The sequence below is a fragment of the Elaeis guineensis genome, chromosome 5, assembly GCF_000442705.2.
Source record: "Elaeis guineensis isolate ETL-2024a chromosome 5, EG11, whole genome shotgun sequence".
Classification (NCBI taxonomy): domain Eukaryota; kingdom Viridiplantae; phylum Streptophyta; class Magnoliopsida; order Arecales; family Arecaceae; genus Elaeis; species Elaeis guineensis.
In genome coordinates, this window is record NC_025997.2 from 7,419,243 (window position 1) to 7,441,421 (window position 22,179).

Consider the following 22,179-nt stretch of genomic DNA (forward strand, 5'->3'; position numbering starts at 1 on the left):
AGAGCCTGTAACAAAGAAACAGGCACTCAGAATCCGCATTCCGTCGAACCAAACCCTTCCAACTTTACGTTCTCGACCCCACGTTCCCATCCGATGATAATTTTCATTCATACGTGCATTCTTCGTGATGCTCCGACCACAGGGGTTTTCTAGTGTGAAGCAGTTCTCATTTGCACCAAAATACGAAGACACGGTTAAGGCAGGGAGAGAGGGTTAGGACTGGGAGCCACAAAGAACCAACCTATCACCACTTAAATGTTACAACAGAAAATACGTCAACAATAACTCCTTCCAATTGTTAAAGGTATGCATTCACAATCATTTCTTATAACAGCACCCAGCAGGTACCAAACATGGTCCCCCTCAGAAAAAAAGAGAGTTAAAGAACCATATGCCCAAAGTAATGGAATAAAGTACAATAAAATAAAAAAACTTCACCAGAATCTGTTTATTAGGGAGTATTCGGTTCTTTATCCTGCTTGGTATTGTGTACGTGCACGCGTGGGTGGAGAGAACAGGCCAGAAGAACATCTCAATGTACATTTAAAGTCCTGTCATTCTCTCAGGCATATCCACTTGTTTCTTCTGCCACCGTTGCCCAGACATTCGCAACTTTCTCTGCATAACCAACCTGTTGAACATGCAATATGTAAATGCTTACAAGTGGCCAAGTTCCATACAGAATAAGCAATAACAAATGAAACAAGCTTATGATAAAAACAGAGCTTCCTAACTAATAGTAAATGTCAACTAGATGGTTAATGGTTCCATTTCATGTTCAATAACAATCATGAGCGCAGGTAAGGATGTGGCAAGATCATGTAATCGGTGCAGCTTCATTGAAGCATAAAGTGATCGTGTGCATGATGACACTTGCAGTCCCCACGCCGGTGAAACCATGAACACATGTAATTCCAACAAGGTATCATGTATCATGTGGAGAAAACTATGTCATTTAAGCATTACTGAAAGAAGCGGTAAATGTCCTAGGTTTCCTTGATTCCTTCAGCTAAACAAACAGTCATCCAGTTTATGCTTCCTTAACAATTCCAAAACATTAACAGCATCAGTGCGCTTAAAGTAGATCTCAATTACTTTATTCATGAAAAAGAAGGATGAAACAAAAACATAAGGGGTTGTATAACTGTGACCTCGAAACAAAACCATTATATTCTGTTGAGAAACCTTCTAAACTGCAATCAATATGTAAAGCTTCGCATGAATTTTATTTAACAGAATTACAGCACTAGTATTAAATCTTAAATTTCTTCTGAAGGATCATTATTCAAGGAAGATTAATTTCCTGAAAGATAACATCCCTATACACCCAATAAATACCAGAGAAGCACAGATCAGATGAGACTAAACAACGGCATGAAAGAAGAGATTTAGGACATCTTGCAACATTATAATATTTGATCCTACTAATTTTTGTTCGTCAACACTCAAAAGATAGAAAAGAAAGGACCACCTTAAAACGAACTTCTACATCCTACAATTTTAAATTTTCATGCTAACACTAATGAGCAACATATTCAAATGTGGAAGAAAACCTTCAGCCAAAGTACATCGACAAGCATAGTCTCTCAATAGAAGGACCAATTAACCTTTTGTGAGTTTCTCTCAATTCTTTTAACTAATGCCCTGCCATCAGTTATTAGCTTTCATTTTGCAACTCAAATAAGAGTTTCCCACTGTCCTCAGTAACAATCAAACACTTAAGGGACTGGTCAATATGAAAATGATGAATTACTTAACAGACATAGAGCCTTACACTTTTACTTCCTTTTTAGAGAGTAAAGAAAAAGCATTTTAGATTTCCCAATAGCTATTCTATATTATTATTCTTGAAATGTTTGAAGAATAGAAACTTAAGCATAATTGAGTGAACACAAACTAAAACTTGATTGTATGCATTGCCTGACAATCATCATTGTTAAAAGTGAATGGAACATACTTCACTGAATATAATTAATAGTCAAACATCCAATATTTTGAAGCTATTCAGCAAAAAGTAGTACCTGATTTTTTACAAAACCCTTCAGCATGCTCAGAAAATCATCATGCCTTTCTCTGTCTAATCTCTCAAGTTCACTCCGGTTATTTTCCTGCATTACATTAATAACTGAATTAGAGATCTGCATCTCCAAGTTCAATCATAATCCTCTATCGATAAAAATCATACATTCCAATTAGTAGCAATACATGAATCAGATATCTCAATGTGCGTCCATTTTGGAGGAATCATATCAAGTGAGAAGCAACAGCAGAGGGGGGTCAGCAAAGACAAAGCAAATAAGCATATTGTTTATGTTGAAATATAAAAGTAACATAAAAAATGAAATGCAGAAGACCCAGATTTAAGATTTGTCAACAAATTCACAAGCAAAATATAGGCATTTTATTGTCAAAATAATGAATGAAAACAACCTCCTATTGGACTATCTTAAACAATATTCTAAAAGAAATTTCATTTTGTATAAAAGGTGAGCCTCCAAAAATAGTGATCCATCCAGCTGAAGCAAACATCATCTCTTAGCCTATATAACAGGAACTCTTGAGCATCTATCGATTATCCATCATACATTCCATGGTTTCCTCACAAATCACATGAGAAAAGAAACATGATCTCTTTTGGCATATCTTTGTTGGAATTCCAATGCTACATAATCTCTATTTCTAGAAAATGTTTTGCTACATAACTCTATTAAAATGTTTCTATTTTCAGAATAAACAAGAAAACTTAGTCACGGCCAACCATGTGCATTCCATGATTAAAGTAGTGTTCTTATCAATTTTATGGGGTAGCAGTATAATGCTGCTATAACAAAGACATTAGGTCAACATTTAAGATGGTTCGTGACCAAGAACAGACCTACCAGCCTATAAGCTTACAGAGACATATGGTTGAATTTAACCACTAGAGAAATATATGTATGGCTAATATTGGAAAATTCAAAAGGGTCAGAGATGAAAAGCAATGCATCTGAATTTGAAGTGATGCACCAAAGAGAGCAAAACTAACCAAAAAGTAATGCAGAGTGACAGATGAACTACAATGACAATGACATTAGATTCAGCTTTATGAAAATAGAGCCATTCTTTTTAATTAGACTCAGTGAAAGGAAATATCTGAACACAGATGAGAGATTCTATGGTCAGAGTAGACCATATTTTTATCAGATAGTTGCATCAACACTTCAGAACATATTCATGCAGTCATAATCAAGCTCCCAAATATGCAGCTGATTTGCAGCAACAGAGTTGCCATAAGAGATGGGAGCAAGCAAGGACCAGCCATATGTACAGAGTCCTGGTAACAATAATCTTGAAACAAGTTTACAAACTGTATCAAGAAAAGGCTCATCATAGAAACATGGAAGTTTAAAGCATAAATTTTACTTATCAAGATGGAGGGGTGCTTTTTTACCAACTCAACATATCATCAACAGATAAGATCATCGAAATTGTCCAGAATAGGAAAAACAGTAGTTTAAAGGATGAAAACGAGGCCAAATTGGTAATCATAATTAAATTTATTCTATACCGATCTACCCTTTTAGACTAATCATGCATCAGATTTTTTTATTCAATTTAGAGCCTTTCAACTTACAAGGAAACCATAAACCCTTTCCAATATAGGATGATTACATGCAGACCAATTCGTGGCAGTTATAAAGAGGAATACCGATCACATTTACAGAATAGGGTGCTACCATAGTGGCATTCTAGTAAACTACTCTAGATTGGCTTTTACATATAGCTGATTCCAGTATCCTGCATGCCCAAGAAGGAGCTTTGCATATGTTGACCACCCACCACTTGTGGGCACTTGAAATGGTACAATTTGTGCTGATTTTTTCAAACATTTTGCATAAACTGAAGAACAGCACAATTTTACCTGGAAGACCACTATATCACCAGTTTACACAATTTACCAATAAGATGTTCATAAGGGCCACTAAGGTAACATATAAAATAATAGCTAGCTGATTGTTACAACTGTTTGCTTTCATCCTTCACAATAGTGGTCAACTATCAAGAATTATGAAAAAGTAACAAAGAACTTAGCCAATGAAAGTTATAGCAGCTTATTCGATAATAGCACAATGTAAAGCATTGTGGATCTCGAGCATGTCAGTAACGGACTAGACAAATGCGTCAGCTCATTGCATTTGTCACTGCAGTACTATAGATCCTAAAACTGAGGAGACTGATTGTTTACCTAATGTAAGCATTCTCCAACAATTGTTGTCTAATGTATATGAAAAACTGTAGCTTTTCCACTTAGATGTAAAAGACGTAGAAGAAGACAACACCAATACGGATCAACACACCAAAAACAAAATAAGCTGATGTTTATAGCTTTTTTAAAAATTCCAATTGGTTTCACTTATTAGACATGTAAAGCATGATAATAGGACTCTTGAGAAGAAGGGTTGTGTTTGACTCATTTATTTTTCATACTGTCATAAACAGTGCCAATCGAGGTTCGCCATCTCGATACCAGACCCCGTACTAGTAAAATCCCATAATAGTGTCGGTTCGCAGTATGGTACAATATGGTAGTGTATGTATGGGGCATACGGCATACCAATATGGTACGGTACACCCCATATCAGATAGTATGTGTCATTGACGGTAGACTAATAACCAATCACAAAAAAGAGGCTGAAACTATGAAAGAAGTATTAATTTAATAAGACTAGAAAGTAAGGATCCATAAAGCAAGCCCCATATGCTTGAAACAAGGCTACATGGAACTTAATATAGTCATGGTTCTGCACCTCCTGAATAACTCATGTCTTACCTACATGTACTGATATGAGTTAATGATTTGTTATTAGATAATACTAGCACCAGTCATCCAACTTTTTCAATAATGACCAGTTGTACACTGCAGATAGCTGAAAATGTTGAGTCATCTATCAAAATAATATTACCAAAATTTGACAAATGAGTTCCTTACATGCCGTAACCACGTCTTTTTAGTTACGCTCATTATTTTAGCATGGTTTCTGCCCAATAAAATTCAAATCCATTTAAGCAACCTATACAACTCGATAAATGCTAATTGGCTCCAATAAACAGAGGTGCTTTAATTTATGTTGAAGACTGTAGGAAAAAGAGGGAAAGAATTATGATATAGGTTGTAAAGAAAGACAGAGAAGCTTGGAGTAGCATTAAAGATGCCCAAAATAATAATACTTAGTGAATGAGAATCCATAAAGGCTAGCTCATTGGAAAATTATTGGTTATGGCTATTTCTGAGTTTAGTTCAAATTCTGACTTTCTGAAGCTTGCTTGTTACAAAAAAAAGGGGGGAAATTATTCTGAATTGGCTAAATTATAATTAATAGACAACTGAAAAACTTGGCAAAACTGACACGGTTTCATTCTGCAAAGCATAGAGTAGCTGTAGTTGGCTGCAGGCTTTTTAATGTCAAAAGAAAACATTACCTTGATCCTTTCATACTCTCTTAATGCGCAACATTTAGCATCTTCAGTAACTCTGATTGTTTCTTTCAGCTCTTCCACTTTTCGCATTCTTGATCTGTCACCACCAAATATTTTTGAGGATGCAACTTCAAGTTTCTCAATCCTTGTGTGCAAGGAAGACAAATCTGACATCAGCGTTTGTACAGTCAGTAGTGCACTAGCGCGGTCTGAGAATGCACTGTGAACAGCTAACATCAGCCCTAGATATTCATGCAGAGTGTCCTACAAAAAAACATTTCACAAAGAACAATAAATAATCAGAAACAAAAAGCCCAGCTAATGAGCCGTTAACCTTTACTTAACAATCACGCTGTAATCCACTAAATAATTACCAGATGTTTGACTGTTTGAGCATTTAATTCTCGATATAATCTGCTTGCTTTTACAGCAGCAGTCGCTACATGTTTGGCATCAGCGGCCCGTACTCTCTGAGAACTATACACAGCTTCCTCGCTCTCAAACTTAGTCAGTTTGATGAATGCCAATCCCAATTCTCCCATTGTTTCACCAATATCCTGTTGAGCTTTAACAAGTGCCTCAGCCTGCACAAAAGAATAAAATTAAACTTAATGGAAACATGACATGCTGCTTGCTGATGTATTCCCTCTATTCGCATGCAAAAACAAATTTCATGCTCAAGATAGCAATAAACATGAAAGAACAAAGGGATAATTCAAAAGAAAACAATGTAAAACAAATGATATGATATGTAATTAAATAGAGCAATTAAAAAATAGAAACAAATGAGAAAAGGGTAAAAGAAAAAAATATGTTTAACACATAGAAGTGTATTCTTAAGAACTACAATACCAATTAATCCCCAACATCTTGTGATTATGGCGAAGCAAACAACAAAAATTTAGCATTGCTTTTCCACATTTGATCATTTTTGGCCAGATTATATATCTCTCTTCCAATGATACCATTATCATTCTTCAGAATTATTAGATATAGCATTTGTTAGAACAGCCCCCATGGGAGAACAACCGTGACATTGTTTCCAGATTTGGCAGATCTAAGAACTTTTCAGACATATAAGTTATTGCAAATAAGAACAGTATGATATAATCATCACTTTCCAACATAAAGGTAGACTGAACAGCAAGTAAGCATCTTAATTCCTACTGCTACTTATCCACATTACGCTTACAAGTTGGCATAAATACCTCTCCACTCAACATTCAACATGCTCAGAAGATCCAATTAAACATAAATAAAGAGCAGCTAAATATCATGGCAAACAACATGATCCCACACCGAATCCATCCAAATTTGCAACTTTATCCAAATTCCAGCCATAAGAAGATCAAATAAATCAGGACACGATTTCAATCAGGAATGGTGCAATTGCTACCCACCTGCTTAGAGGTTGTGCTGAGCTGCTGCTCTAGATCCTGCATCTTATCTTTCCTTTCCACGAATTCCTTGTCCTCCTCCACCACCGGAGGCTTTGCGCCTCCCCAATCATTCGCCACGGACTGCTTGAGCTCTTTGAATATCCTCAGCAGGTCCCTTCCTCCCTTTGCAGGCTGCACCGCATCCTGCGGCATGACATATCCGGCCGGTCCCTCCCCGAACAGCTGCTTCGGCAGCCTCACGGCCCCGTCCAGCATCCTCGAGGCCATATCGGTGCTCGTGGGCAGCGGCAGCTTCCCCTGGGCCTGCAGGAAAACCCGAAGCTCGTCGCTCTTCCCGATCACTGGGTGCACCGCCAGCTTCCACAAATATTTCTCGAGCGCAGATCGCCGCTGCTCGACAAACTCGTGCTTCTGCATCACCTGGCTCTCCACCACATTCTTGTCGGGCCGTGGTGGGATGAAGAACCCCCGGTAGGCCTCGGCGAGGCGGTCAGCGAGGGTCACCACGTCGCGGAATCGCCGCCGGACGCCGAACTCCGCTACGCCGGCGCGGGTCCATGAGGTGATGAGGTAAGTGACGTAGGTGCCGCCGCCCGGGACGAGGGCGTTGACGACATCCTGCTCCTTCTGGGGGTCGGAGACGGCAATCCTGGCATACTCGGAGGCGGCAGCGCGGTCGGATCTGAGAAACGAGAAGTCGCGGCAGAGGGAGGGGCGGTCGGGGGCGGCGCCGTTCTGGCCGTCAAGGGGGCTGAAAACGACGTCGGCGTAGGAGGGAGGATCAAGAAAGGAGGAGGAGGAGGAGGGGACCGAGGAGAGGGGGGCAGGGGGAGAGAGGAGGGGATCGCCGCCGTCAGCGGCGGTGGCGATGGCGGGGAGAGAGGAGGACATGGCGCTGCGGTAGTCGGAGGGGGCGTCGGAGAGGGCAACGCTCTCCATCTCCTCCCGGGGCGGTGATCCGAACCCGGCATGGGTCTCGAGACCCATCATCTTATTCTAAACGATATTAAACAATAATTTGGTTGGAAAAAAATTGGGGATTTAGAGCGGGAGGGAGGAGAAGGGCGTTGGAGATCTAAGAGATCGGAGATGGAGGAACGAAGGACATGGTGCCGTGCACCGGCGGTAAGAATAATAGAGACAGGGGCGCGTGCTTTTTGGTGAGCGCTGCGTGGCAAACGGGCACATGGCTCGGGTGCGAGGCACCCGAGAAGAGCGAGGTCGGGCCAGACGTGGATGAGGGCGCACCTTTTTCAGACGGACCGGCTCGCGGATTTCTACAGCAGGTGTCGATGGGTGGTTTGCACGTGTGCGTACATATAAACGCCGCATGATGGGAAGGGAAAAGAGAACGGTTTAACATCGCAATTTACTGCGATCGCAATAACCACTACCTCCAATAGCAGTGTGACGCGTATCCCCATCCAGTGAGACGAAACGAGGAGGATTCCCCTTCCGAGTGAACCGATTCGGTCCAACCAGATTGTACATTGATCCAGCACTAGACTCCTCTCCCTCTCGAGATGCTGGATATATGTTCTTCCATCTCGTCTTTGATATCCTCCATGTCCTCGTCCTCTTTGTGGCATCATGGGCCCAACTGATTCAGCGTCATCTACCTCATATTCTTTTATCTTTTTCCTTCGCTCAGCTCAAAGAAAAGAATTCTCCAACTGGACTTCATTCAAAAGCATGTGGATCTCTTAGATGAATTACTTCCCATATCCCGGTCTGCTTTATCTTTGGCATGTTTCTCCTCTTAAACATTTATCCCAATTATACAAATGGTTCTATTCTTATCCCATCTAGGTTAGATGTCCCTCCTTTCATCTGGCTCATGTCCACGCCCAAACACCAAGGATTGTGGGCAAAATCGAGACTAAATACTTGTTGGAGGATACCCACCGACCGACTGTCGGGGGGTCCGACCGACTGACGGCCCGACCGACCGACTGACGGTCCGACCGCCTCCGACGGACGACTCCGACTGGCCGATAGACCGACCGATAGTCGGTCGGGGCGACCGACTGACGGATGCCATCAGCGGTTAACTGCCGGCCATTCAACAGCCCATCGCCGGCCGGAAGTATGTCGGGCGTAACCATCCCGACCGACTGAACCCGGGGGTCTGATGGCCGACTTACATGATGCTCGCCGATCAATGGAGGGGCCCGACACCACTCAGCTGGCTACCGACTTTGGGTCGGTCGGCTCCTCCAACCACCGTACAGCCGCCAGACGTTGTCAGCTCTGACACGGACATGCGGCACAGTTACCTAGGGGTATTGTCCCGCCGAGAGCCGGGTCAACCCTGGTGATTGGACGGCCACACGGCGACATGACGTTTTCACGGCGACTCTGACAGTCCACAGTGAGTTGACAGTTCCTCACTTGTCCGCGCCATTAATGACGGCGCCATACCTAGCTCCACTATATATATACCGGGGAAGGCAACAGTGCAAGGGATCGATCCACCCGTCTCTCCCACATACGCAGGCTCGCTCCTCTTTCCCTCTCCCTCTCTCAGAGCTTTCTGTCTACATTTCACTGTTGCCCAGTCACCTCTCTGACTTGACCGTCGGAGGGTCCCCGTCGGAGCCGCCTCCGGTCAGTGCCCTTCGGATTGAAGAACGCCGGCGCCACCTACCAGCGACTCGTCAATAAGGTCTTTAAAGATCAGATCGGGCGTAACATGGAGGTGTACGTGGACGACATGCTGGTAAAGAGCACGCAGATCCCGGACCATGTTCAGGACCTCGAGGAGATCTTTTGCACCCTTCGACGACACCGAATGAAGCTCAACCCGACCAAGTGTGCTTTCGGGGTGACCTCAGGGAAGTTCCTCGATTTTCTTGTTTCTCAGAGAGGGATCGAGGCCAACCCTGAGAAGATAAAGGCAATCCTCGACATGCGTCATCCGAACACCAAGAAGGAGGTCCAACAGCTGAACGGAAGAATCGTCGCTCTTAGCCGATTCATTTCCCGGTCGGCCGAAAGGTGCCTCCCGTTCTTCAAGATTCTGCGTCAAGCGGACGGTTTCTCTTGGTCGGATGAGTGCGAACAGGCCTTTGAAGACCTGAAAAGGTACTTGGCTTCCCCGCCGCTGCTCGTAAAGCCGCAGGTCGGGGAGACCTTGTATCTCTACTTGGCCGCATCTTCCGAGGCGATCAGTTCGGTGCTCGTTCGGGAAAACGAGTGCCGAACTCACCAGCCCATCTACTACACCAGCAAAGTGCTCCACGGCGTCGAAGCCAGATACTCAGAGACGGAAAAGATGATTTTCGCCCTGACCGTCTCCGCGCAACGGCTTCGACCGTACTTCCAGGCCCACGCCATCATGGTACTCACCAACCAGCCCCTGAGGGCAGTACTGCACCGGCCCGACACATCTGGACGACTCGCCAAGTGGGCAATGAAGCTTAGCGAGTTCGACATTCAATACCGACCAAGGCCTGCCCTGAAGGCTCAGGTCTTGGCCGATTTTATCGCCGAATGCCCGACGACCGACCAAGGATCGGGAGCTGAAGACCTGGGATGAGATGCGGTCTCTGAGCCAGACCCGATCTCCACCTGGGTACTCCACATTGACGGAGCCTCCAACGCTCAGGGAAGCGGGGCCGGGCTCCTGCTCACGAATTCGGATGGGGTGGTCACCGAGTACGCCCTCCGGTTCGACTTCAAGGCCTCCAACAATCAAGCCGAATACGAGGCACTCCTCGCCGGCTTGAGGATGGCGAAGGAGCTGGGCATCGACAGCCTCCGGGCATTCTCCGACTCTCAGCTGATCGTGGGGCAGGTCAAGGACGACTTCGAGGCGCGAGATCCGACCATGATCAAGTATCTTCAGAAGGTGAAGGACCTCGTGGCACGCCTCGAGTATTTCGAGATCTCCCACATCCCCAGGACGGAGAATGCCCGCGCCGATGCTCTCTCCAGATTGGCAACGTCGGCCTATGACTCTTTGGGTCGGACGTTCGTCGAAAATTTCCAGCAGCCGAGCATCGATCGGGTCAAAAAAGTACAGCAGCTAACGTCCGAACCAAGTTGGATGGACCCGATCGCCCAGTACCTGACCGACGGGATCAGTCCCGAGGATCCCGCGGAGGCCAAGCGACTCCGTTGGTCGGCGTCGCAGTATGTGATCATGGACGGCCGACTCTACAAGAGGTCGTTCTCCCTCCCTCTGCTCAGGTGCTTGGGGCCGACCGACGCCGACTACGCTCTCCGAGAGGTTCACGAAGGAATTTGCGGGAACTACTTGGGGGGCAAGTCCTTAGCCTTCAAGGTCTTGCGACAAGACTACTACTGGCCGACCATGAAGAAGGATGCGGCAGAGTTGGTCCGGAGGTGCGAGCCATGCCAAAAGTATGCCAACATCCAGCACCAACCGGCCAGCCAAATCGCTCCCATTGTCGCTCCGTGGCCCTTCGCTCAGTGGGGAGTCGACATTCTCGATCCGTTCCCACCAGCGTCGGGCCAGAGGAAGTTCATCGTTGTCGCCATCGACTACTTCACGAAGTGGGTCGAGGCCGAGCCCTTGGCGCAGATCACCGAGCGGAAGATGGAGGACTTCATCCAAAAGTCCATCATCTTCAGGTTCGGGTTGCCGCACACCATCATCACCGACAACGGACGGCAGTTCGACAACCAAGACTTCAGAGACTTCTGCGCCAGGTTCCACATCCGCCACCGACTAACTTCAGTCGGACACCCATAGTCCAACGGTGAGGTTGAGGTGACCAACCGAACCTTGCTCCATGGACTCAAGACCCGACTGAATGAAGCCAAAGGTCTCTGGGTCGACGAGCTGGGCTCCGTTCTGTGGGCTTACCGAACGACCCCCCGCGTCCCGACCGGGGAGTCGCCGTTCAGTTTGGCCTACGGGACAGAGGCTATGATCCCGCTCGAGATTGGCCTGCCATCTTCAAGGGTCGAGCAGTACCGAGAGCCAGACAACTCCGAGAGTCGGAGGGCCGACCTAGACCTCCTCCCCGAACTGCGAGACGAGGCTCAAATCCGAATGGCTTCGTACCGACAGAGGGTCGCCCGGTACTACAACGCCAAGGTCAAACCAAAGCTTTTCAGGCCTGGCGACCTCATCTTGAGGAAGGCAGAAGTGTCGAAGCCCTTGGACCAAGGGAAGCTGGCTCCCAACTGGGAAGGACCCTACAAGGTTGCGGACACCTTCGGGCCAAGGGCCTATCGGCTGGAGACCCTTGAGGGGAAACCCTTTCCCCGGACTTGGAACGCCGACAACTTGAAGCTGTATTACCAGTGAATTTTGTAATTCAATAGTCGGAATACAAGTTCAGTTTGAAATCTCGGAGTCTTAAAATCTTCGACTAGTGATCGGCGCTCAGCCACAACGTATCGACGTGGACCTAGCACCGACAACGCATCGGACTCTTGCGAGCACCGACGCATCTACAATAACAGGAGTCGACACTTTTTCGATGACTCGTCGGACCTTCACAAGGGCCGACGGACTCTTGCAAATGGGAGTTACACTCCTTCGACTTTCGGCAACACATCCGCCCTGACAAAGGCCGATGCATCTGTTGCGACGGGAGTTCATACTCCTTCTACGGTCGAATTTTCGGGCAGAATCCATCGGCCGACAGGCCGATCGGGCCCCGACCAAAGAAAGGCTAAAAGCCCACGCGACTATTGTCGCGACTTCCGACCAGGCTACGGCCGGTCGAGGATATTCGGCTTACCACCGTCTATCACACGACGCGGCCTTAGTCGCATCCACGACTTACCGACCGACCTACGGCCGGCTGAACGACATTCGGCTTGCTACCGTCTGTCGGAAGACACAGAACCCGACGCAGGAGCATGGGGGCCCGACTTAGTATCGTTCCCCCGACACTGCGCCGTGCGACGACTGGCTAAGCGCATCTGTGGAAGTCCGACTACCGAACCTTTACCGGGTTCGGTCTGCACCTGACTCAACAGATGCGCCCGACTGACGACTTCGACTATCGGAAGCCGACCTAAAGTCGGGACACACCCTACTTTCGGGGCTGCGCAAGTTACCGAAGTCCTACCGACTTACGTGGGTTAGTGACTTGCTTAAGTTAGCGACTAAAGTTCGACATCGCAGCACTAATCGGCATTACAAACAAGAAGAACAAGAAGAAAGTTTCATTCATTGATGAAAAAAAATTACAAAGTCGGGTCGAAGCCCGATTACATGTATTTTCAAAAAAAAAAAGTAAAGATGGTCGGCAGGGCCGATCATCCGTCCTAGTCGATCTCTTCGACCAACGGAGGATCGGGGATGATCGGCGTCTCGGCCATTGGTGGCGATGGGTCGGCCGCCGAAGGATGGGCTTCAGTCGGCAAAGGAACTTCGGTCGGCGCCTGCTCCGGGACGGCCTCCTCCACCACGATGATGCCTCCCGACGGCTGGTCGGCCATCTCCTCCGTTCCTTCTCCTTCGACTCCTTCCTCCTCGGCTAGCGGCGGGACGACGCGGCTGACGTCCAACTCCGGGTACAAGGCGTGGACGGCGTCCCGACCGTCCTCGAACCCGACCCGGTATGAGGCGAAGCCCGATTCGAGCATCTCCTCCCGGTATTGGTCGGAGGATCGAAGTCCTCCACCGCCCGATCGGCCGACTCCCTCGCCGACCTTGCCTCATCCTCAGCACGGACGAGCTCCTGCCTCGCCGACTCCGCCTCGACCCTCGCCATTTCGACGTCGATCTGGGCGATGGACAGCTCCTCTTCGGCTTCCGCGAGCTTCTCCAGGCTGCCCCGAAGTTGCTCGCGTTCCCCTTGGAGTTCGGCAGTTGCACCATCTCGTTCACGTCGAAGGCGACGCACGGCCCGACCTTTGTGCTTGGCCTCCTTCTTGGCCGACCGGAGTTCGGACTCAAGCCGGGAGACCTCGTCGATTAACTTGGCCTCCCGTCGGCCGACTGCTGGAGTTGGTCGGCCAACATTGCCCTCTCAGCCTCGGCCGCTGCCGACTTCTCCTTGAAGGCTGCCCGAACGTTGCCGAACCTCCGGTACCCGGCCTCCAGTTCGGACATTGTGAAGATCAGCTGCCGATGGAAAAAAGCTTCGTCAGAATCGCATAACCCGAAAAATTTCTAAGTTAAAGGAAAAAGTGATGCGAAGCTTACCTCAACCATCGTCGGGTAGAACCGCGACAGCATCTCGGCCACCTGCCGAGACCGTAGCAACTCTACGTCGGCTGGGAGGAGGATCCCTTGGCACAACCTCCTCGCAAGGTTGTGGTCGGCCAACGCCGACGCACCCTCGGGGTAGTATGCGCTGGGAGGCATTGAGCGGCTCCCCGACCTATCTTCCTCCGCGGGCTCCATCGGGGCTTTCCCCCGATCAGCTGCCCCGACCGACGGGACTGGCAGCGACGGCACGCTGGAGTTCGACCCGGCGCCCCCCGTTGCGCCAACGGACGCCGCCGGACGACGTTCGGTTTCCCGAACATCATCCGGCTCTACCCGCACCGGCGAAACCGCCGATATTTCTTCGGCCGCCTCCTCAGTCGGCCTCTCCTCAGCTTGGACCGTCGGAGCCGCGAGGGCTATGACCGGCTCCGACTGGTCGGTCGCCGACGCCTCGACGGTTGGCGGAGCTGGGGTTGGTTTCTTTGCAGGGCGCGAAGGGCCGGCCCCCGACGCTGGCCTCTTCCTCGTGGCGAACTGCCGAATCTCGGCATCCGTCGGCCTCATCCTCGGTGGTGTCCTGCAATACCGACAAGAACGTTAAAGGCTGGACCAAAAGCCGACCAAAAGATGAACAAAAAGAAAAGCCGGAGGATCGGGCGATACCTATTCGGGGACCAGACTCAAGCCGGCGTCATAGAGAGCTTGTTCGGTAACAAGCTCCCTCTGCTTCGGTACCGACATGTCCTTCAGTCGGTGGAAGTCCTCCCGGTCGTCCGCATCCACCCGACTGTTGTCGTTGGCCTCGGTTCGGGGTATACCCCAACGAGAAGGAAAGCCCCAAGAAGAAGAGGAGGAAACAAAGAAAAACTGGTTCTTCCATCCATGAATGGACGATGGAAGACCAGTTATGAAAGCGAGACCCTTCCGGGGGTTGAAGAGCCACCACCCTCGGGCTTTAGGGTGGGGTCGGAGCACAAAGAAGGCCCGGAAGAGTGAAACGCGGGGGTTGGTCGGCAAGAGCTGACACAACAGCGCGAAAGAAATGATTAAACGAACAGAGTTCGGCGCCAGTTGCGCCGGACAGAGTCCGTAGTAATCAAGTAGATTCCGGACGAACTCCGAATCGAAAGTCGAAGACCCGCGCGAAGGTCTTCAACGTACAGCGCCAGATCGCCAGGCGGAGGGTTGTTGACCCGACCGCCGGCCCCTGGAGCGGAGAGCCGAAACTGCTCCGGGATGCGATAGTGCTCCCGAAGCCGATCGACGTTCGGCCCCGAAAGCGAGGAGGCCTCATCTTCCGGAGCCGATCGGGAGTCGTCGGTCGGGTTCCCCGACCGAGCTCCCTGAGTCGGTTTCCTGGTCATTATGCCGGAACCGAAAGAAAAGAAAGAGAAGGAAAGGAAGAAGAAGGAGAAGAGGGGACCACGAACCAAATGGACCCTCCGCAAGCGAAGAAGAGCTCTGCCCGCGACGACTGAGAAATCGCCCGGACAGAGTTTCCCCAGCGAAATGTTGCAAATGTGGGTCAGGGGTCCGGGAGGTCCTATATATATAGGGCCGACCGACGGCCGAGATGCTTCCGCGCCGATCGAAGACCTGCAGATGCGCGACGCGTGGCGCCCGCCGGTTGGCTGGCGAGTCGGCGCGCCCCGTCCCGGGACGGCCGCACCGCCCACATTAAATGCGGAGGGGGCGCCGGCCAACCACCTTGACACGCGGCACGCGGGGCGCGGCTCTGCATTCACCGCCGCGCCGGTTCGCGTTCCCGATGGGATGCCTGACAGCGGCCCTCTCTCCCGTAATCGGCGCCGAACATCCGATCGACTGACGCCGTATCGTCCGGCGCCCGATCTTTTGACACCGACGTAACGACTGACGACGACAAGACGTGGCGTCTGACACCTGACGCCGACGTGACTTCTGACATCGACTGGACGTCCGGATCGCTGGACATTCATGAGGCGTCTGACATCGGATCATCCGGCGGTACGGTCGGATCTACATGTGCGACAAATCCACTCCCAGTCGTCCGGGATTGCGGCCCGAATGGAAGCATCGGCCAGCTCACCACCCGACTTAGGAGTGGAGGGGGGCAACTGTTGGAGGATGCCCACCGACCGACTGTCGGGGGGCCCGACCGACTGACGGCCCGACCGACCGACTGACGGCCCGACCGCCTCCGACGGACGACTCCGACTGGCCGATAGACCGACCGATAGTCGGTCGGGCGACCGATAGTCGGTCGGGGCGACCGACTGACGGATGCCATCAGCGGTTAACTGCCGGCCATTCAACGGCCCATCGCCGGCCGGGAGTATGTCGGGCGTAACCATCCCGACCGACTGAATCCGGGGGTCTGATGGTCGACTTACATGATGCTCGCCGATCAATGGAGGGGCCCGACACCACTCAGCTGGCTACCGACTTTGGGTCGGTCGGCTCCTCCAACCACCGTACAGCCGCCAGACGTTGTCAGCTCTGACACGGACATGCGGCACAGTTACCTAGGGGCATTGTCCCGCCGAGAGCCGGGTCAACCTTGGTGATTGGACGGCCACACGGCGACATGACGTTTTCACGGCGACTCTGACAGTCCACAGTGAGTTGACAGTTCCTCACTTGTCCGCGCCATTAATGACGGCGCCATACCTAGCTCCACTATATATATACCGGGGAAGGCAACAGTGCAAGGGATCGATCCGCCCGTCTCTCCCACATACGCAGGCTCGCTCCTCTTCCCCTCTCCCTCTCTCAGAGCTTTCTGTCTATATTTCACTGTTGCCCAGTCACCTCTCTGACTTGACCGTCGGAGGGTCCCCGCCGGAGCCGCCTCCGGTCAGTGCGGACTTCCTTTTGCAGGTGCACGCTCCCCGGCGATCGGACGACGAGGCGATTGGCCGCAACAATACTTATTTGCCATCAAGGAAACGGCCAACTTCGTTCCAAAAAAAAACGGCCAACTCGATAGATTCCAAATTTTATGACTCGTGTTTCCAACCTTTAGATATTCCATGGTCATGACTGAGGCTTCTTGTCCTGCTAATATTTAAGCCATCCAGAGCTTTATGAGATAATAGAACTTTCTTAAAAAAAAAAAAGTTAATGATGCCATCCACGGTCTCGTGATCTTTGGAATCCGTTTATCACTATCCACAAGTAGATATCTTGATTTCTTAATCCCAACTCTGAGTATTTTCAATAGAAAAAACCTTACAAGTTTTCGAATGAACTGGAGACTAAATTTATAAGACATGTTCTTTTATAACATGCCTCATCTATTAGATGTGTATCTAAATTATATAGAGTTTAATTTTATTACAATAACATCAAATATATTTTTATTATAAAGATTTATTTTTAGTCAAGATCCAATCTAAATTAAACAAATTAAAGCAAATTATGATGCGTATTAGTATGAGCCATACCTGGATGGAACTTAATTGAATAACACCCTCAAAAAACATATAGGACATCTATTGATTGGCTTTCATGGAGAAGAGATTGTGTTGATATCGTCCCTATGAAGCGATAAAATTAGTGATGGAAATTTGTTATAGTGGCAAAGTCAAACTCGCTGATTTCTAGTTTTCGAAAAAAACAACTCGTTGATCTCTATGGAGCATAAAAAAAATATTGAAGAATTGAAATCTAATGTATTAATATGGGAAGTCCATTGAATGGTAGCCTTCGATTGCTGGGTGAGGTAGATGTGGGAGAACGCGATGAAAGATGTCGAGTTGGTTGTGCCAATAGATGAGGAAGAGTAGATGATGAAGGTGAGACGCGAAAGAAAAATTGAAGGACTGGGCTGATAGGAATTCCGCCCTCGTTTAGAAAACTCTTTCACTTCATCACGAGTTTTTTTTTTTTTGATGAAAAGGGAAGCATATGAACTGCCACCTATTTTTATTGAACAAAATAATTACAGAAAGGGTACGGAAGGAAAAAATGAAAGAAGGTTCAAGCTACAGAAGATCAGAAAAGAAAGAGTCCAACCATCATTTAACATGCCAGAAGATCAAAAAAGAAAGTTAAGTGCTTGCATTTCAGTTCCAGCTGAAATTTGAAGTGAACCAAGGGTAAGAGGAAGAGCAAGCAACAATACAGACATGGGCTAAGATACAGATCATAATCCTGACTTTAACATATAAAAAGATGGCTCCAACCAAAGATAGCAGATTGTTTCAGACCTTCCCATAACCATCGACAGAACTTGTCAGGCAAAGGTTCTCCCAAGATTTAAATGTATGCAAAATTTTCTGAAGCAGAATAGACAGAGCATGTCTGTCATGCCTCCAACTCGAGATTGTGAATCGAAAATCATGGCAACCGTCGCATACTCATAGAAAGCTCTTCCTATAAACATGCAAGGCATCTTATCATGCTATCCTAAAACAACAGTGGAATAATTAGTCAATAATTTAGATCCAAAACATAACGATCCAAATTTCTTCTTTAATATCTCAATAAATTCAATAATATTCATAGGTCTTACATCAAATTCAATAAGACCTTCAACCTAAAATAAAAGTATGAAGATTCTGCTTCTGATCACTCTTCCATTCATATCTTGTATCATCTTAATTTCTCAACATCTGTAAAAACAGTAAAATAGGAGGTAATGAGCTAGACAGCCCAGTAAGCAATGATCACTTTTAACAGATTTTATCAGACATTAAAATAAATAATCATTTATAGAAATAAGCATATAGAGTTCATCAATTTGAAATCAATTTTGATTATGTAATATAATTCATACTAAATTTTTTTTTTTTCAAAAATTCGAGTTTCTTTCAAGATTTTAATTTTTTCGTTCTTAAGTTCTTTTCGTCAACTATGACTATGACCATATTTTTTCTGTGGCAGGGTCATAACACGTGTATTTTCTTACGATGAGTTGCGAATCAGCTGGCAGTAAAATCCTTCGGAACCACTGGTCTTTCTGGCGGTTTGTCGCTGGTCTCTCTACGACATAAACCCTCAGGATAAATCAATTGCCAACATATATGCCCCATTAGCGGGGTCCTTTACATAATCAGGTTGTCAATTCATATTATTCTTGAATTCTTTATAAATCATGTTTCATATTCTAATTTCAATAAAAAAAATATATAATCATGTAATATCAAAATCAATCAATACAATGCATTATGAAATCAATATGTTCAATCATACTTCATCATAACATTTCGAATAAGATATTTTTCATAATAAAATATCATTCATCCAATTCATGCATCGTATTCATAATTTATGTCAGAAAAATATATTATAATTTATCGATAAATTAAAAAAAGTAAACATTACTTACTCGAACGCATTCCAATAAATCCACACAATTCTATAAATTTTCCTCCAAAATTTTGTTCATAAACCATATAACGATATCTCATGATCAGACATCCACAATCCTATACAGGATCAATTTCAATAATTAGAAAAGATACGAATACCATATTCAACGGTTTAAATTAGGTCCGATCATCTAATTTCATCTAACAAATCTAATTAGGACACAAACGATCCAAATTTGACTATCAGATCAAATCAGATTCGAAGTGATAGGATCGAAGTTTCTTCATTGATTTTATAAAATCAATAGAGAGAGAAAATCAAAGGAGAGAAATTCATAAGGTACAATTCAATTGATCAGATGACACAATCCAACATTACGATTAATCCAATATCTCGATTGGTGAAATTAACATGATCTAATTAAGTCATGGCTAGATCGGGATCATGGATGATCAAATCTAATGATTCATGGTCTAATCAAGGTGCTGGCATACTATCCGACAACTACGAATCAGGATGCTTTCACTAGAATCATTCAAACTCATCATCACTCAAACTCATCAAAATAATTTTTTTTTTGATAAATTTTTAAAAAAAAAACTTCTAGAGAGATACAATTCTAGAGAGAGAAATTCATGAAGATGAATCTGTAATAATCAGATGATACGGTTCAACAAATTCGATTGATCAGATCAAGATAAATTAATCAAATCATTCTGAAATTATCACATAGATAATTCAATAGAATCATGGATGATAAAATCTAAAGATATTTGATCTAATTAAGGTGGGTCCAGTACGCTGTCCGACAATCATGGATCAGAATTCTTCATCAGATCAGAAATATTAAAAAAATTCTTTCATTGACTAATCTTTTTTAGAGAGAGAAATCGATCGAGAGAGAAATCTTAGAGAGAGAAAATTTTAGAGAGAAAAAATTTTAGAGAGAGAAATTTATCTTGGACTCTTCAGATGATATGATTCAATAAATTCGATCGATCATATCAAATCATGCTGAAATTATCATGTAGATAATTCAATAAAATCATGAAAAATAAAATCTAAAAATATCTGATCTGATCAAAGTGGGTGTCGGCGTACAGTCCGACGATCACAGGTCAAAAATTCATCACTAGGATTATTTAAATTCATCATTATTCTTCTCAAGATTCTAAAAAATCTTAGGAGAGAGAAATAACTTAGAGAGAGAAAATAGAGAGAAAAGTAGAGAGAGATTAGAGAAAGAAAGAGAAAGTAGAGAGAAGAAAAGAGGGAGAGAGAGAAAGCAGAGAGAGAAAGCCTCTCTCCTTCTTCTTTTTTTTTCTTTTTCATTTTCTTTTATATTGTTGCATATATTTTTTTTAAAATTAATAAGTGCTATATAATATTATTTAGGGTTACAGATAGATTCAGATATTCGGATACGGATCGAATAGTTGTTTATCCATATCCATATCCATTTTTCTTTGACGGATATAGATAAAAATATAGATATTAATCAGATCTTCAAATTTCTGTCCATATTTGGATTGATTCGGATATAAAATTGGATCTGGATGGATATTATCTATACCACTTTCACCCCTACTTGCAACCATAAAAGGATTTGTTTGGACGACCTTAAAAAATGGATATGAGTGGAAGAATCTGCTAGGGATAATTGAAAAAGCATAGTTGACATGAATTGGTTCCATATGCCAAACCTTGCAAATTACAAGAAACCTTCAAGAGAAGGGTGACATAGAAAGCTTTAGTAAATATATAAAAAGAAAATAAGTTACAGTATGACAAAGAAAGTTACTTATTAAATGCAATTAAGAAACTTCATAGGAAAGAGTTACTATAAGAATTGCTTATTATCTGTTACATTTGAAGTTATTGATGTGCAAATTGAAAAGTGAGCCAAATTATTTTCTTTCAAGGTTGGCACTAAAAAGGTTTATGATGATACATCAGAAGATTTTGTGTGGGTTCACATAGGAAGAATCATTTGTTACTTTATAGGCATTGATCGATTGATTGGATTATTGTGTAACAAAATTGAAATGGTCAAGGTCCTTTACCTTTGTAAATGGTTCATAAAAAGGATCCAATGTTGTGCACGCGGGTGCATGCAACAAGGAGGTATACTTTTTCTTTTCTTTGCACATGTTTGATGAGTATAATTTGTAAGATACATGCAGGAACATTGCATTAGTAGGAGAGGTCATATTTACAATTTGGATTTTGATGGTTCAAACTTCAAAGTTTGTAAAGCTTGACAAGACAATGGCCTTTGGTTGTCTAAAGTGGAAGTTGAAATAGGAAGGGACATGTGCATGAGCAAGGAACTATCATAGAAAGCAACATGACATGATGATGCTTAAATAGCAGTTAATGTGTATAATGTTGTTTTCATCAGTTTTCACAAAGGCAGTGCTAATTGTGGTTTTTTACTTTGTTAAGTAGAATTTCAAATAATAATATCAAGATGTGTCTTAGTTGGCCGTGATTGACAAGTAGAAATTTTTTTCCAGCAACATGGTTTTTTAAAAATTCAGGTGGATCTCACATTTTATTATTTTGGTATCACCATATCAACATGTTGTGGAGCTCTTATCAAGTGTGTGTCATATCACACATTACCATGATAGCTGGAGCATGTGACAGATTTACTGAACATTTGTTTTATGGTTGAAAAGGGAACAAATGATCTACTGGGACTGCCTTTTGGTTATAACACCTGCTTTTGTTCAGGTTTAATCAAGACTTTTAACGAAATTAAACCCTAAATCAGGATATCGTAATTACTCTTAAAATATGCTTTCAAAAATAAACCATTAAAAAGAAGGAAGCTATATTTTATAGATTAACTTGTCCATTTTGAAATCTCCTACCCTACGTTATGAT

At 45.3% G+C, this 22,179-nt stretch overlaps 2 protein-coding genes across 2 annotated transcripts; both read right to left on the minus strand.

The window, feature by feature from the left end:
• Nucleotides 1–271: 271 nt before the first annotated feature.
• On the minus strand, nucleotides 272–7,987 carry LOC105044748 (sorting nexin 2B). The gene is made up of 5 exons (XM_010922744.4): nucleotides 6,858–7,987; nucleotides 5,832–6,041; nucleotides 5,461–5,721; nucleotides 2,022–2,108; nucleotides 272–631 (listed from the first exon to the last, which is right to left on the minus strand). The coding sequence occupies exons 1-5, from the start codon at nucleotides 7,845–7,847 to the stop codon at nucleotides 563–565; spliced, it is 1,617 nt and encodes a 538-aa protein (XP_010921046.1). The 5' UTR covers nucleotides 7,848–7,987; the 3' UTR covers nucleotides 272–562.
• A 4,412-nt stretch (nucleotides 7,988–12,399) lies between these two features.
• LOC140857903 (uncharacterized) lies at nucleotides 12,400–15,132 on the minus strand. Its single transcript, XM_073257303.1, has 2 exons — nucleotides 13,990–15,132; nucleotides 12,400–13,908 (listed from the first exon to the last, which is right to left on the minus strand). Exons 1-2 carry the CDS (start codon nucleotides 14,557–14,559, stop codon nucleotides 13,759–13,761), a joined length of 720 nt encoding a protein of 239 aa, XP_073113404.1. The 5' UTR covers nucleotides 14,560–15,132; the 3' UTR covers nucleotides 12,400–13,758.
• Between the last annotated feature and the right edge of the window lie 7,047 nt (nucleotides 15,133–22,179).

Coding starts and splice junctions, on each gene's coding strand:
- LOC105044748 (XM_010922744.4), bottom strand. CDS start 7,847: ATGATGGGTCTCGAGACCCATGCCGGGTTCGGATCACCGCCCCGGGAG. Junction 6,042..6,857: donor TCAGCACAACCTCTAAGCAG/GTGGGTAGCAAT, acceptor TCTTTTGTGCAG/GCTGAGGCACTTGTTAAAGC. Junction 5,722..5,831: donor CTCAAACAGTCAAACATCTG/GTAATTATTTAG, acceptor GTTTTTTTGTAG/GACACTCTGCATGAATATCT.
- LOC140857903 (XM_073257303.1), bottom strand. CDS start 14,559: ATGAGGCCGACGGATGCCGAGATTCGGCAGTTCGCCACGAGGAAGAGG. Junction 13,909..13,989: donor TCTACCCGACGATGGTTGAG/GTAAGCTTCGCA, acceptor TTCCATCGGCAG/CTGATCTTCACAATGTCCGA.